Raw genomic sequence first — 17,395 nt, 5'->3', positions numbered from 1 at the left:
CATAGGTTAAAGAGATGTGTATTGTTTCCAGACAGTGAGATGTTGCAAGCCCAGGCAAGTCATGGGGGGGTTACAGATAGTGTGACATGAACCCAAGATCCCAGTTGATGCCATCCTCATGTGTGCGGAACTTGGCTATCAGTTTCTGATGTGGGTATGCCGGCGTTGGACTGGCGTAAACACAGTAAAAAGTCTGACAACACCAGGTTTTAGTCCAACCGATTTATTTGATATTAGACTCACAAGCTTTCGGGGTTAGTCCCTTTGTCAGGTGAATGGAGAGTTCTGGCCTCAGACAGAGCATAGAAAGCACAGACAGTTTAGAGATTACTGATTAGAATGCGAATCCTTAGGACATCAAATAAATCGGTTGGACTAAAACCTGGTGTTGTCAGACTTTTTACTGTATCAGTTTCTGCTCAGTGACTCTGTGCTGTCACATGTTGTGAAGGCCACCGTGGGGAATGTTTACCTGAAGATCAGAGGCCTAATGCCTCTGTATTGTCTGGAGACAGTACATAGAACATAGAACATTACAGCGCAGAACAGGCCCTTCGGCCCACGATGTTGCGCCGACCAGTTACAAAAACAATGACCCACTAGCCTATACCAATCCCTTTTCGTCCATAAACCTATCCAGAGATCTCTTAAACGCCCCCAAACTAGACGCATTTACAACTGCAGCAGGCAGGGCATTCCAATCCCTCACCACCCGCTGGGTAAAGAACCTACCCCTGACATCCGTCCTGTAGCTACCCCCCCTTAATTTAAAGCCATGCCCCCTCGTGCTAGCTTTCTCCATCCGAGGAAAAAGGCTATCACTATCCACCCTATCTAAACCTCTAATCATCTTATATGTTTCAATAAGATCCCCTCTTAGCCGCCTTCTTTCCAACGAAAACAACCCTAAATCCCTCAGTCTCTCCTCATAGGACCTCCCCACCATACCAGGCAACATCCTAGTAAACCTCCTCTGCACCCTCTCCAACGCCTCCACATCCTTCTTGTAATGCGGGGACCAGAACTGCACACAGTACTCCAAGTGCGGCCGCACTAGAGTAGTGTACAGTTGCAACATTACACTGCGACTCCTAAATTCAATCCCCCTACCAATAAACGCCAAGACACCGTACGCCTTCTTAACAACCTTATCTACTTGATTCCCAACTTTCAGGGATCTATGTACACACACACCTAGATCCCTCTGTTCATCCACACTATTCAAAGTCCTCCCGTTAGCCCTATACTCGACACATCTGTTGTTCCTACCAAAGTGAATTACCTCACACTTCTCCGCATTAAATTCCATCCGCCACCTCTCGGCCCAGCTCTGCAACCTATCTAAGTCTCCCTGCAGACTATGACACCCTTCCTCACAATCTACCACACCTCCAACTTTGGTGTCATCAGCAAATTTACTAATCCACCCAACTATACCCTCATCCAGATCATTAATAAAAATTACAAACAACAGTGGCCCCAAAACAGATCCCTGAGGCACACCACTCGTAACTGTACTCCATGATGAATATTTACCATCCACCACCACCCTCTGTCTCCTATCTGATAGCCAATTCCTGATCCAACTTCCTAGATTACCCACAATCCCATACATCTGCATTTTCTGCAGAAGCCTACCATGGTGAACCTTATCGAACGCCTTACTAAAATCCATGTATACCACGTCAACTGCCTTGCCCCCATCCACCTCTTTGGTCACCTTCTCAAAAAACTCAATAAGGTTAGTAAGGCACGACCTACCCGCTACAAAACCATGCTGACTATTTCTAATCAATTCATTACACTCCAAATAACTATAAATCCTATCCCTAATAATTTTTTCTAAAACCTTGCCCACAACAGAAGTAAGACTCACCGGTCTATAATTCCCGGCAAAGTCTCTGTTCCCCTTCTTAAACAATGGGACAACATTCGCTATCCTCCAATCCTCCGGGACTACACCAGAGACCAATGACGACCTGAAGATCTGAGCCAGAGGCTCTGCAATCACCTCTCTAGCCTCCCAGAGAATCCTAGGGTAGATCCCATCCGGACCAGGGGACTTATCTATTTTCAGCCCCTCAAGAATTTCCAGCACATCCCCTTTATCAACCGTAATACTGTCTATTTTACACCCCTGCAACCCAATGTCCTCCTCAGCTATATTCATGTCCCCCTGCGTGAACACCGAAGAGAAATATTGGTTCAATACTTCTCCAATCTCCTCCGGTTCCACACACAACTTCCCCCTGCTGTCTGTAACTGGCCCTAATCTTGCCCTGACCAACCTTCTGTTCTTGACATACCTATAGAACGCCTTAGGATTCTCCTTAATCCTATCAGCCAAATTCTTCTCATGTCCTCTTTTAGCCCTTCTCAACTCACTCTTCAACTCCCTCCTAGCCAATCTAAAGCTTTCTAGTGCACTATCTGAGCCCTCCAATCTCATCCGAACATAAGCCTCCTTTTTCTTTTTAACCATCGACTCAACTCTTTTAGTGCACCACGGTTCCCTAGATCTACCAAATCCACCATGCCTGACAGGGACATACCTATCAAGGACTCGCAGTAGCTGCTCCTTGAAAAAACTCCACATTTCAGACGTTCCCAGTCCCTGTAATCCCCTAATCCAATCCATGCTTCCTAATTCACTCCTGATAGCCTCATAATCGCCCTTACCCCAGCTAAAATTGCTGACCCGAGGTTCATGCCTATCTCTTCCCATCACTAAGGTGAACGTAACCGAATTGTGGTCACTATCACCAAAATGCACACCAACTTCCAAGTCTAGCACCTGGTCTGGCTCATTTCCCAGCACCAAATCCAATATAGCCTCACCTCTAGTTGGCCTGTCTACATACTGAGACAAAAAACCTTCCTGCACGCTTTGTACAAACACTGACCCCTCTAGCGAGCTAGAACTATAGCAACTCCAATCAATATTCGTAAAGTTAAAGTCCCCCATAACAATTACCCTATTACTTTCACTCCTAACCAGGATTGTCTCCGCAATCCTTTCCTCAACCTCTCTAGAACTTTTAGGAGGTCTATAAAAGACTCCCAACAGGGTGACCTCTCCTCTCCTATTTCTAATCTCCGCCCATACTACCTCAACTGACAAGTCCTCATCAAACTTTCTCTCCGACACTGTAATACAGTCCTTGACTAGCAATGCTACCCCACCCCCCCTTCTACCTTCTTCTCTACTCCGACTAAAGCATTTGTACCCCGGAACCTGCAACATCCATTCCTGACCCTGCTCTATCCATGTCTCAGAAATGGCCACAACATCAAAGTCCCAGGTACTGATCCACGCTGCAAGTTCATCCACTTTATTGCGAATACTCCTCGCATTAAAGTACACGCATTTCAAACCCTGCTCCGCCCCACCCCCACTATGCCATGCCTTGCATTCCCCAACTATGCCCCCCTCACTTTCACCCCCTTTCCTCACTATCCCTCCCCCCCTCCGAATCAGTTTAAACCTTCCTGCATCGCTTTTGCAAATTTACCCCCCAGGATATTGATTCCCCTCTGGTTCAGGTGTAGACCATCCCTCTTATAGAGGTCCCACCTTCCCCAGAATGAGCCCCAATTGCTCAAGTACCTGAACCCCTCCCTCCTGCACCATCCCCTCAGCCACGAGTTCAAACTTTCCCTCTCCCTATTCCTCTCTAAACTATCCCGTGGCACAGGCAAGAGTCCAGATATAACTACTCTTTCTGACTTCGCCTTTAGTTTCCACCCCAACTCCATAAATCTCTCCACATCTCTTTAACCTAAGCTTAATGCTATCTCCACTCACATTGTCTGCACCTTTAAGAATTGATTAGCTGTAAAGACTTGCATTCTAATCAGTATTCTGTAAACTGTGTGCACCTTTATATGCTCTGTTTGAGACCAGAACTCTCCACTCACCTGACGAAGGGGCAAACCCCGAAAGCTTGTGGGTTTACTATCAAATAAACTTGTTGGATTTTAACCTGGTGTTTTGAGACTTCTTACTGTGTTTACCCCAGTCCAACGCCGACATCTCCACATCATAGCAACAGCCAAGCATAGGGGCAGTGAAGTGTTTACAAGTTACAACTGATTAGTTTCCAGGACAAAGCACCGGTAAGCTCCTTGCTGCAGTCTACCAGGACTATTTTATCTGTAGAACGCTGGTTTGTAGTATTACCTATAGCGCAGTGGGCAGGATCCTTAGCTCCAATTACAGGTCTATCCCCTCCAGTTCCCATAAGCAGACAGAATGCTGTCCATTGCAGTATTTGCTACAACAGCACAGATGCTGTCATCCTATTTAGTTCACATTAGATTATTGTATCTGGCACACATAACTGATGTGGTTCTAACTTTCCCAAGATAATTACAGGGAACAGAAAGGCTATTTAACCTGTCTTAATTCACCTACTCAAGAGATTTGGTACAGTTCTGTCAATACAGCATCCAATTGCTTCTGAATGACTTCCAAGTTTTCAGAGGAAAAGCCTCCTGAAATCATTCCTGTACCCATCCTACATTAGTTAAAGCCTCACCTGGTGACTCACCTGATGAAGGAGCAGTGCTCCAAAAGCTCGTGCCACCAAATAAACCTGTTGGATTTTAACCTGGTGTTGCGAGACTTCTTACTGTGCCCAGGCCAGTCCAATGTCAGCATTTCCAACATCATCACTGACTGGTGGAACTAGTTCTCAAGGCTACTGTGATGTTTCTATTATTTTGGTTTTGTTTATAACTTGTGTTGCTCACTACTGCATTTACCACTCACCTCAACTCCAAAGTGATGCTGCTTATTTCATTTCCCCACCTCCACCCAGAAGACTGACATTAGTTATTCAAGTCTGACATGAACAATAGCAGCTTGGACAGAAACTGCAGGTCACCAAGGTTGAGGCATCGAGTTTGAGAGAGAAAAGCAAAGTTTAAGATTGGATTTTAAAATGGAGAAGATATGTAAAGATTTATTTTTGGAACTTGTATTTAAATATGAACAATCACTGCAAAATTGTAGAAAAGAATTCAGAAATAGGTACTGGTTTTCTCAACTTTAGTATAACTTATATTGAAAAAAACTAAGATACAGACGACTTAGTGATTGAATTGTCACACACTGTTCCAGCACAAATTTGATACTTATGGATTTGACCTTGCATGCGCTGGATGCATTTAGATTTTTGCATCAGGATCTCTTCCAACTGTGTTACATAATCTTTGAAGTCCTGCCAAGAGATACAAATAATTCGTTCAGGCATTTTGCAATGTTTGAAATACTTGGTTGTGCAGTATATTTTATACTCACATATAAAATATAATGGTTTTATGGAGCACAACTGATTCAACTGATAATATTGATTATCCAAATAAACAAGAGATCGTTGTTAATCATCAATTTATTGCTAATTATCTGTAGACTTTTTCAATATCTAATGTACCCGACAGATTTGCTTTCTCACAGAATTTGGTATGACAATTCTGCTTACCCCAGTTGACATCATAATCTACATCAATTTTCAGTACTTCTGTTTAACCATTGAACACAGTATCTTAGGTTGTATCCCATAACAAACAGAATTAATCACCCTGGTAACTGGAATTCTATTCTAACTTGTAAGATGATAAAGTGTTTTTTAATGTTGGGATATGAGACATTTAAAAAAAATTGTTCTTGGGATGTACGTGTTGCTGGCAAGGCCAGTATTTATTGCCCATCCGTAAATATCCATTAGAAGGTGATGGCAAGCTGCCCTCTTGAATCGCCCCAATCCATGTGGTGTAGATACACTAATGGTGCTTTTTCCTGTAGAGATTTGGTGCAACTGAGTGGTTTGCTACATCTTTTCAGAAGATAGACTGTAGTCATTTAAGAAGACAGAACATTGCCACCTTCTCAAGGGCAACTACAAGTGAGCAAATGCTGGCAGCAATGCCCACATCTATAAAAGAATTTTTTTTGCAATAACTTGAACTGCAAATATGAAACATGCTCCCTATAGGCAGCATGCAAATCTAATGGCAGGTAATCTAGCTGGACACCCAATTTTGAAGAGTTTGGAGTAGTATCCTAAAGGAAAGGAAGCACCAATTTTGAGGGGCAGGTAAAACCTTTGAAGTACCTATGCATGCAAAGACATTTAAAGTAGGAACTTAAACATGCTCTCCCTGGAGCTTAACATCACTTTATTGAGTATTCAAAATAGCCCGTTCCTTGCTTCCAATGTTCATCTTTAGACCTGGAGCAAGAACTGATGGCAATCTGGCATGTAGAAATGAAAATAATGGAAGTTGTTCAATGGGCCTTGAATAAAAAAAAGTATTCATGAAACACCTGTGGTTATATGGTAAATAAAACAGTAGTAATTTGAAAATCTCTCCCTCAATGTCAACAAAATGAAAGAGCTTGTCATCGACTTCAGGAAGTGTAAAGGAGTTCATGCCCCTGTCTACGTCAATGGGGATGAAGTAGAAAAGGTTGAAAGCCTCAAGTTTTTGGTGCCCAGATCACCAACAACCTGTCCTGGTCCCCTATGCTGACTCTATAGTTAAGAAAGCCCATCAACGCCTCTACTTTCTCAGAAAACTAAGGAAATTTGGCATGTCAGCTACAACTCTCACCAACTTGTACAAATGCACCATAGAAAGTATTCTTTCTGGTTGTATCACAGCTTGGTATGGCTCTTGGTCTGCCCAAGATCGCAAGGAACTACAAAAGGTCATAAGAACATAAGAACATAAGAAATAGGAGCAGGGGTAGGCCATCCAGCCCTTCGAGCCTGCCCTGCCATTCAATAAGATCATGGCTGATCTGTCGCTGCTCAGTTCCACTTTCCCGCCCTCTCCCCATAACCCTTAATCCCCTCTCCTATCAAAAACCCATCAACCCGCGTCTTAAAAATATTTAGCGAGGCAGCCTCCACCACTTCAACGGGCAGAGAATTCCAGAGATTCACCACCCTTTGAGTGAAGAAGTTCCTCCTCAGCTCCGTTCTAAACCGCCCCCCTTTTATCTTGAGGCTGTGCCCCCTAGTCCTACTGTCTTTTTTGAGCAGGAAGAGTCTTTCCACCTCTATCCTATCCATCCCATTCATCATCTTATACGTCTCAATGAGATCTCCCCTCATTCTTCTAAACTCTAACGAGTACAAGCCCAGTTTATTCAGCCTCTCCTCATAGCTCAACTCCCTCAACTCCGGTATCAGCCTAGTAAACCCCCTCTGCACTCCCTCCAAGGCCAAAATATCTTTGCGCAGGTGCGGCGCCCAAAACTGCACACAGTACTCCAGCTGCGGCCTCACAAATGCATGAACGCAGTTAAATCCATCACACAAACAACCCTCCCATCCACTGACTCTGTCTACACTTCCCGCTGCCTTGACAAAGCAGCCAGCATAATTAAAGACCCCACGCACCCCGGACATTCTCTCTTCCATCGGGAAAAAGATACAAAAGTCTGAGGTCATGTACCAACTGACTCAACAATAGCTTCTTCCCTGCTGCCATCAGGCTTTTGAATGGACTTGTATTAAGTTTATCTTTCTCTACACCCTAGCTATTCTGCACTCTCTCATTTCCTTCTCTATGAATGGTACGTTTTGTCTGTACAGCGTGCAAGAAACAATACTTTTCACTGTATGTTAATACATGTGACAATAATAAAGCAAATCAAATCAAATCAAAAAAAATCACCTAAATCTTTTGGAATGACCATTCTAACAGCTCACTTTGGCACCAACTTAGATTTTTAAATGCATGACGAAAATTCTGGTGATTCTTGGTTGTTGCCCACAATATGTGATTAAAAGATCTGTTAACTATTGCAAGGGGGCAGAGGTTCATGGTGAGAGGGGGAAAGTTTAAGGGAGATGCGCAGGGGAAGTTTTTCATGTAGAAAGTGGTGAAAGGAGAGTATTAAATTAAAAGCTGATGCGTTCAGAGCGGCTAAAAATAGTGGGCAATTAGAAGACTGGGAAAGATTTAAAAAACAACAAAGAATGACTAAGAAGGTAATAAAGAAAGGAAAGATAGAGTATGAAGCTAAACTAGCTCTAAATATAAAAAATGATAGTAAAAGTTTTTACAATTATATAAAAGGAGGAGACTGGCTAGAATGAATGTTGGACCCTTGTCTAACATTACATGGCTGATGTAATTATACACATAGGAGAGAAGGACGTAGGAAGGAAGAGCAGGGGGGATATATATAGGCAGTTCAGGGAGTTGGGGGCCAGGCTGAAGTGCAGGGCCTCCAGGGTGACATTCTCTGGGCTGCTGCCAGTGCCTAGTAATAGTGGGGCTAAAATTAATGAGATGCTACAGCTGAATGCGTGGCTGAAGGATAGGTGCAGGACGGAGGATTTTACTTTTGTAGACCATTGGGAAGTCTTTGTGAGGGAAGGGCCCTTGTACAAGTGGGATGGGGAACATTTAAATGGGAAGGGCACAAATATTTTAGCTGGGAGGTTAGCTGGTGTGTTTCGGCAGGGTTTAAACTAATATGGGGGGGGTGGGGGGGGGGACAGATAGCTCAATAGGCACTGGGATTGGGAGTGAGTTGGGTGACAGGGTAAGTCTAGATGATAGGAAAATCTCCCAGGAGGAGGAGGATCTGAGTGGGCCTGTGGGTCTTCAGTGCATCTGTTTTAATGCGAGGAGTGTGACGGGTAAAATGGATGAACTTAAGGCCTTAATGTTCGCGAGGAATTTAGATGTGGTGGCAGTGACAGAGACGTGGTTAAAGGAAGGGCAGGACTGGCAGCTAAATATTCCTGGGTATAAGTGTTTTAGGCATGACAGGGGAGGGTCGAAAAGAGGAGGGGTAGTGGCGCTGTTAGGTAGGGAGCACATCACAGCGGTGCGGAGGGAGGATAATATAGAGGAGTTAGGAATTGAGTCTCTGTGGGTGGAGTTGAGGAATAGGAAGGGAGCGATTACTATGCCAGGGGTGTACTACTGACCGCCCGACAGCCCGCGGGCAGTGGAAGAGGGTATATGTAGAGACATTTTCAATAAGTGTAGGAAGAACAGGGTTGTTGTAGTGGAAGATTTTAATCTCCCTGGGGTGGATTGGAAGGTGCCTAGAGCTGGGGGTTCGGACGGGGAGGAATTCGTAAGATGTGTATTGAAAGGGTGCTTGGAGCAGTATGTAGATAGTCCGACTAGAGAAGGGGCTATACTGGATTTAGTTCTGGGCAATGAGCCGGGTCAGGTGGTTGAGGTTGCAGTAGGTGAACATGTGGCTAATAGCAACCACAACTCTGTCTACTTTAGGATACTAATGGAAAAAGATGAGTGCGGTCCTAAGGGGAGGGTGCTAAATTGGGGGAAGGCTAGATACAGCCGGATTAGGCAGGAGCTTAGGGATTCAGACTGGGATAGGCTGTTGGAGGGCAAGACCACGTTAGGCATTGGGAGTCTTTCTAGGGAAAACTGAAATGGTTGCAGGAAAGACATGTGCCAGTTAAGAGGAAGGATGGGAAAGGTAGAATTAGAGAGCTGTGGATTACTAGAGATATTGAGGACTTGGGCAGGAAGAAATGAGAGGCGTATGTTAGGTCTAAGCAACTGGGAACGGAGAGAGCGGTGGAGGAATACAGAGAGAGTAGGAGGGATCTCAAAAGGGGAGTTAGGAGGGCAAAAAGGGGGCATGAAATGGCTTTGGCAGGTAGGATTAAGGAAAATCCAAAGGCGTTTTACTCCTATGTTAGGAACAAAAGGGTGGCTAGGGAAAAAAAAATCGGTCCTCTCAGGGACAGAGGAGGGGAATTGTGCTTAGAGTCCAAGGGAATGGGAGAGATCCTGAATGAATACTTTGCGTCCGTATTCACGAAGGAGAGGGGCTTGATGTCTGGTACAGTCTTCAAGGGAGCTGTAGACCAATTGAAGGAACTATCCATTATGAGGGAAGTAGTGTTAGGGCTTTTAGGTAGCATTAAAACTGATAAATCTCTGGGGCCCAATGGCATTTATCCTAGGCTGCTTAGGGAGGCGAGAGATGAAATTGCTGGGCCTCTGACGCAAATCTTTGTCTCTTCTATGGACACAGGTGAGGTCCCAGAGGATTGGAGGATAGCGAACGTGGTATCGTTGTTTAAAAAGGGTAGGAGGGATAACCCTAGCAACTATAGTCCGTTGAGTTTGACGTCAGTGGTAGGCAAGTTGATGGAGAGGATTCTTAGGGATAGGATATATGAGCACTTAGAGCGTTGCGATCTGATTAGGGATACGCAGCATGGCTTTGTAAAGGGGAAGTCTTGCCTTACGAATCTGGTAGAATTTTTTGAGGAGGTGACAAAAATGGTCGATGAAGGATGAACCGCTGATGTCATCTATATGGATTTCAGTAAGGTGTTTGACAAAGTCCCTCATGGTAGGTTGGTTGAAAAGATTAAGGCTCATGGGATACAAGGCCAGGTAACTAGATGGGTTGAGAACTGGCTTGGTAAGAGGAGACAGAGAGTAGTAGTGGAAGGGTCCTTTTCTAGCTGGAGGTCTGTCACTAGTGGTGTGCCGCAGGGCTCAGTACTGGGGAACTCTTCTTTTTGTAGTATATATAAATGACTTGGAAGAGGGAGTAAGTGGTGTCATCAGCAAATTTGCAGATGACACTAAGATGGCTGGATTGGCAGGCAGTGAGGAGCAGTGTCTGGCAATACAATGGATATTGATAGGCTGGTATATTGGTTAGATACATGGCAAATGGAGTTTAATCCTGATAAATGTGAGGTGATGCATTTTGGCCGGAATAATGTAGGGGGGAGTTATATGATAAAGGGTAAACCTATAAAGAGTATAGAAATGCAGCGGCACCTGGGGGTGCAAGTGCACAAGTCTTTGAAGGTGGCAGTACAAGTGGAGAAGGTTGTGAAGAAAGCTTATGGTATGTTAGCCTTTATAGGAAGGGGTATAGCATATAAGAGCTGGAGTCTAATGTTGCAGTTGTATAGAACGTTGGTTAGGCCGCACTTGGAGTACTGCGTCCAGTTCTGGTCGCCTTACTACCGGAAGGACGTGGACACCCTGGAGAGAGTGTAGAGGAGGTTTACCAGGATGTTGCCTGGTATGGAAGGACTGGGTTATGAGGAAAGATTGAGCAAATTGGGGCTGTTTTCCCTTGAAAGATGGCGACTGAGGGGGGATCTAATAGAGGTGTATATAAGATTATGAAGGGTATAGATAAAGTAAACAGTGGTAAGCTATTTCCTATGTTAGAAACGCACAGTACGAGAGGCCATGGGCTTAGGGTGAGGAGGGAGAGGTATAACATGGATATTAGAGGGAGGTTTTTCACGCAGAGGGTAGTTGGGGGTATGGAATGCTCTGCCAAGCAAGGTGGTGGAGGCAGGCATGCTGGAGTTGTTTAAGAGTTACTTAGACAGGCACATGAGTGGGTTGGAGATGGAAGGATATAGGAGATTGTTTTAAATAAGGTACATTAGCATTGGGACGTCCCTAGTAATGTATAAGGATGTGGAATGATACTAATGTTTTTCTCTTTTAATTCACAGGTTTTAAGTCGGTCCGCCTTGTTGTCCAACGAGGGGCTTACACGCGATGGGTCGTACAAGGGCTGCTCTTGGATGTTCGAGAATAGCCTAGTACTTCATGTCGTTAGTGTACGCTTAAACTGGACCAGATGCTGGACAACATGACAGCTCAGTGACTATCACTGTTTGCTGTGCAGACACATGGATTTGGGCCAGCGTCTGTGGGAGTTTGCGCATTCTCCCCGTGCTTGCGTGGGTTTTCTCCGGGTGCTCCGGTTTCCTCCCACACCCCAAAGATGTGCTATTAGGCTGATGGAGGTAATAAATTGTCCCTAAATTAGTTTTCCCTCAATGTGGAATGCTATAAGCATAGATAAGGGTCATGGGTGGAGGGGGGACTAGTAATGTTAAAATGGCGGCGCGGGCTCGTTGGGCCGAAGGGCCTGTTTCCCGGGCTGTTTTTGTTCTTTGTCCTTGGAGGACGAGAGGGGGGATTTTGCAGTGGGCGATGAGGAAATGGCTGAGGCTTTAAATGAGTTTTTTGTGTTGGTCTTCACGGAGGAGGACACAAATAGCTTGCCGGATATTAAAGATGGAAGGATGGTAGGAGATGAGATCCTTAATGCGATTACTGTCACTAGAGAGGTAGTGCTTGATAGACTAACGGGACTGAAGGTAGACAAGTCCCCAGGACCGGATGGAATGCATCCCAGGGTTCTGAAAGGAACGGCAGAGGTGACAGCGGATGCCTTAGTAATTATTTATCAAAATTTGCAGGACTCTGGGGAAGTGCCGGAAGATTGGAAAACGGCTAATGTTACGCCGCTGTTTAAAAAAGGTAGCAGACAAAAGGCAGGGAATTATAGGCCGGTTAGTTTAACGTCTGTAGTTGGAAAAATGCTAGAATCCGTCATCAAAGAAGAAATAGCGAGGCACTTAGAAAAGAATGGTTTGATCAAGCAGACGCAGCACGGATTCATTAAGGGGAAGTCGTGTTTAACAAATTTATTGGATGTCTATGAAGATCTGACTAGTGCGGTAGGCAGAGGGGAACCGGTGGATGTGGTGTTTTTAGATTTCCAGAAGGCATTTGATAAGGTGCCTCACAAAAGGTTGCTGCAAAAGGTTAGGGTGCACAGAGTTGGGGGTAAGGTGTTAGTGTGGATAGAGGATTGGTTGTCTGATAGGAAGCAGAGAGTTGGAATCAATGGGTGCTATTCTGGTTGGCAGTTGGTGACTAGTGGAGTGCCGCAGGGATCAGTGCTGGGGCCTCTACCATTTGCGTAGATGATATGGAAGAGGGGGCCGAGTGTAGGGTAACGAAATTTGCTGATGACATGAAGATGAGTGGGAAAGCAAATTGCGTGGAAGGTGCGGAAAGTCTGCAGAGAGATCTGGATAGGCTGAGTGAGTGGGCGAGGACCTGGCAGATGGAGTATAAAGTTAGCAAATGTGAGGTTATCCACTTTGGTAGAAATAATGGTAGGAGGGATTATTATTTAAAAGGCGGAAAGCTGCAGCATACTACGATTCAGAGGGATCTGGGGGTCCTTGTGCACGAATTGCAAAAATCCAGTGTGCAGGTGCAGCTGGTGATCAAGAAGGCAAATGGAATGTTGGCCTTTATAGCGAGGGGGATAGAATATAAAAGCAGGGAGGTCTTGCTGCAACTGTACAGGGCACTGGTGAGGCTGCAACTGGAGTGCTGTGTGCAGTTTTGGTCGCCACATTTGCAGAAGGATATACTGGCCTTGGAGGAAGTGCAGAGAAGGTTCACTACGCTGATACCGGAGATGAGGGGGTTGAACTATGAGGAGAGATTGAATAGACTGAGTCTGTACTCATTGGAGTTTAGAAGGCTGAGGGGGGATCTTATATGTCTCTATAAGATAATGAAGGGGATAGATAGGGTAGAGGTAGAGAGATTCTTCCCGCTTAGAAAGGATAGCAGAACTAGAAGGCACAGCCTCAAAATAACAGGGGGGGGGGGGGGGGGGGGGGGCGGGGGGCAGCAGTTTAGATCAGAGTTGAGGAGGCACTCAAAGGGTGGTGAGTCTCTGCCCATTGAAGTGGTGGAGGCTACCTCGCTGAATATATTTAAGTCACGGGTAGGTAGATTTCTGATAGACAAGGGAATTAAGGGTTATGGGGAGAAAGCATGAAAGTGGAACTGATCCACTTCAGATCAGCCATGATCTTGTTGAATGGCGGGGCAGGCTCGAAGGGCTAGATGGCCTACTCCTGCTCCTATTTCTTATGTTCTTATGATGCCTGGAATGTGCTGCCAGAGGAGATAGTAGAAGCAGACACATTGGCAACATTTAAGAGGCATCTGGATGGGTACATGAATAGGGAAGGGATAGAGGGATATGGACAGCATGGTAGCACAGTGGTTAACACTGCTGCTTCACAGCTCCAGGGTCCTGAGTTTGATTCCCGGCTCAGGTCACTGTCTGTGTGGAGTTTGCACGTTCTCCTCGTGTCTGCGTGGATTTCCTCTGGGTGCTCCGGTTTCCTCCCACAGCCCAAAGATGTGCAGGTTAGGTTGATTGGCCATGTTAAAATTGCCCATTAGCGTTCTGGGTTGTGTAGGTTAGAGGGATTAGGGGTAAATGTGTAGGAGTACGGGGGTAGGGCCTGCGTGGGATTGTGGCTGGTGCAGACTCGATGGGCCGAAGGGCCTGTTTCTGCACTGTAGGGTTCTATGTTCTATGGACGGAGTTAGAGCAGGAGGTTTTGTTAGTTTAGTTATGGCATCGTGATTGGCACAGGCTTGGAGGGCTGAAGGACTTGCTGTTGTGCTGTACTTTTATTTGTTCTTATTACGAAAGATCGCAATAGTCTAAAAATTTCTTCCACTTTGTCTCATTTTAGGATTGCAAAAAATGTCTTACCAACGTAGTTAGTTTGTTCAGCAGATTTTCTTCCTTTTCAAAAAGAGCTAAAATATCTTCTAGATGCTCACAATGGGCTTGGACAACAAATTTCCTAGCAAAGAACAAAATGGTTTGAAATTAGTATGTGTTATTGAAATAATACATAGGAAGTTTTACTGAACCAGTGGTACATGATTTATTATTGTCACATGTATTAGCATACAGTGAAAAGTATTGTTTCTTGCGCGCTATACAGACAAGGCATACCGTTCATAGGGAAAGAAATGAGGGAGTGCAGAATGTAGTGTTACAGCTATAGCTAAGATGTAGAGAAAGATCAACTTAATGCAAGGTAGGTCCATTCAAAGGTCTGATGGCAGCAGGGAAAAAGTTGTTCCTAAGTTGGTTAGTACCTGACCTCAGATTTTTGAATCATTTTCCCAACAGAAAAAAGTGGAAGAGAGAATGTTGGGGTGCTTAGGGTCCTTAATTATGTTGACTGCTTTTCCGAGATAGCGGGAAGTGCAGAGTCAATGGATGGGAGGCTGGTTTGTGTGATGGATTGGGCTACTTTCAAACAGTTAATAACAAACAGCAAAAAGAAAACTAAAACCAAAATGGACCAAATGTCTATTCCCTTCTCATAAGAACTGAAAATGCACTCCCTATGACTAAAAATATTAAATGAAATATTAGTTTTTAATACTTCAATTAAAAGTTGCACAGACTTGAAAGCGAAGTCAGAAGGATTTTGAAATCTCTAATACAGCCAAAATACTGTTCTTTCTACTATACAGAAACATCCTTCAGCTTAGAAATCCATTTCATAGAGTGCATGATAATATCGCAATCTTAACCTGCAATTTATTGCTTCATTGAATAGTAGGGCACACAATGCCACTCGTGCTTCCCTTTATTGCAAGTTTTTGTTATCAACTGGTTGCTTTGCCCAGAGAGCTGCAGCTCCCATGGAGGGAGGGGAAAATCAGTGAGTCAATTATTCTTTGCAGCTTTGCACACCTAATTCATTGTAAAAAAATTTTGTAGATAACTTTAGAGATCCAGTTTATATGTCCTATATGTTGTGTTTAACTCAGGTAGAAATGTAGAAAATCTCAATATTGAAAAAACACTGGTGAATTTTTGATCTTTTATCCACAATGGGAGAGTTATCTGGTTCCCCCGCCCCACACCTCGCAGTTACCGGGCCCATGTTTTGGATCTTGTCCAAAGAATGAATTGGTTACATCAGAAAAAGAGGTGTGATTGGTGGGATGTCACTATATTATGTGATAAGAAGGCAATATAAACAATGTAACATTAGAAAACTTGCAGGTTGGGAATTCAGGAGCAAATGAACTTTAATAGAGAGAAATTTGAGCTTACATACTGTGGTAAGAAAAACAAAAACACCTATTAAATCAGAGAGTGGATACAGCACAGAATGTGGCCATTCAGTCTGTTGTGTCTGTGCCAGCTCTTTGCAAGGCCAACTCACCTGGTCCCACAGCCTTATCTTTTCCCCAGAACCCTGCAACTTTTCTCTCTTCATAGAATGGTCTAATTCCCTTCCTCCTCTCAAAAGCTCTTTCAAAACTAGCTGTGCCTGAAGATTGCCATCTTACGATTTGGAAGGTGCGTCCGAGGAAGCTCGAGTTCTTGCAGTGCATTTGTAGAATGGTACACGCTGCTGCTATCACAAAAAATGTGTGGTGCAGGGTACATGTTTATAAATGGGGTGCCTATCAAGCAATATTACATGATGGACATAGATTGGGTAGATAGGAAGAAACCTTTCCTCTTAGTAGAGGGCTCAATAACCAGAGGGCATAGATTTATGATAATGGCTAGGAGAGTTAGTGGGATTGGGTTCACTCAGAACATGGTGGGAATCTGGAACTCACTACCTTAAAGGGTGGTAGTGACAGGAACTTTCAACATTTAAAAAGCATCCAATGAGCACTTGAAACACCATAGCACACAAGGCTAAGGACCAAGTGCTGAAAAATGTAATTAGAACAGACAGGTGCTTGATGGCCAGTGAAACACGATGGGCCAAAGGGCCTTTCTGTGCTGTAAAACTCTATCACTATGACTCTGAGTGGAGTGAGCATGTGAGAAACTCAGTGTGTGTGTTTATAGGAGTAAGAGAGTGATTACTGAAAGTATGTGCATATATCGAATTGTACGTGTCAAACTGAGTGTGTATGTGTGTGTGTGAGAGAGAGAGAGATGTGAATGCGGAAGAGTTTGTACGTGAGTGAGAATAAATGAGCGAACATGTGTGTGTGTGGGATTGAGTGATAGGTGTGCGAGAGAGAGAGAGAGAGTCCAAGTCTGCCGTCTGCCAGCCTCACCGCCTTGCCAACCTCGGGCTTCTCACTCACTCTCATCAAACACCAACACGTACACACCCGCTCTCAGTGGGTTAGTGAGCACCCTGAGGCTGGGAGTGATCCCGACACACTCTCGCTTGGTCATTTTTATTAATTTCTTTAAACTTAACGCAATATCATAACAATAAATTGTTTTCTTTTGTTCAGCAATTGTTTTTAAAACCTGAATATTTAAAAAAAAAATCATTTAATGCTGTACCAAACCTTTTGTTTCTGAAATTGGCACATTAGCCCCTTGAGTGTGAAAATATGCCCCCCCCCCCAACTTTGTGAAAAGGTTGGACAAGCCTGGTCTAACCTACCTAAGGTGCCAATTTCTGATGGCTTTTGGGAGGGATGGAGGGCTTTCCCAGAGGACAGTCTTCCTCCAACTCCTCCTTGACAGCTCAAGGTGCTGGGATAGGCCTAGAAGAAATAGAATGGGAAAATGTAGCATGATGTGGATATGCCGGCCTTGGACTGGGGTAAACACAGTAAAAAGTCTGACAACACCAGATTTAAGTCCAACCGATTTATTTGATAGTAAACTCACAAGCTTTCGGGGTTTGCCCCTTCGTCAGGTGATGTTCACCTGATGAAGGGGCAAACCCCGAAAGCTTGTGAGTTTACGATCAAATAAATCGGTTGGACTTAAACCTGG

The 17,395-nt window shown here is 44.4% G+C and overlaps 1 protein-coding gene across 1 annotated transcript in view; it reads right to left on the bottom strand.

Moving 5' to 3' along the window:
- Positions 1-4,026: 4,026 nt before the first annotated feature.
- The window catches only part of LOC145349217 (kinesin-like protein KIF24), a 68,391-nt gene continuing 55,022 nt past the window's right edge, over positions 4,027-17,395 (bottom strand). The window contains exons 13-14 of the mRNA XM_080197677.1: positions 14,378-14,471; positions 4,027-5,222 (exon numbers count right to left, since the gene is read on the bottom strand). Coding sequence (XP_080053803.1) covers positions 5,076-5,222; positions 14,378-14,471 — 241 coding nt within the window. The 3' untranslated portion in view covers positions 4,027-5,075. The remainder of the gene's footprint in view (positions 5,223-14,377; positions 14,472-17,395) is intronic.

The sequence above is a fragment of the Carcharhinus amblyrhynchos genome, chromosome 1, assembly GCF_965287045.1.
Source record: "Carcharhinus amblyrhynchos chromosome 1, sCarAmb.v2.hapA, whole genome shotgun sequence".
Taxonomy (NCBI): domain Eukaryota; kingdom Metazoa; phylum Chordata; class Chondrichthyes; order Carcharhiniformes; family Carcharhinidae; genus Carcharhinus; species Carcharhinus amblyrhynchos.
The sequence above is the reverse complement of the archived record's forward strand: the minus strand, read 5'-3'. Positions and strand labels throughout refer to the sequence as shown.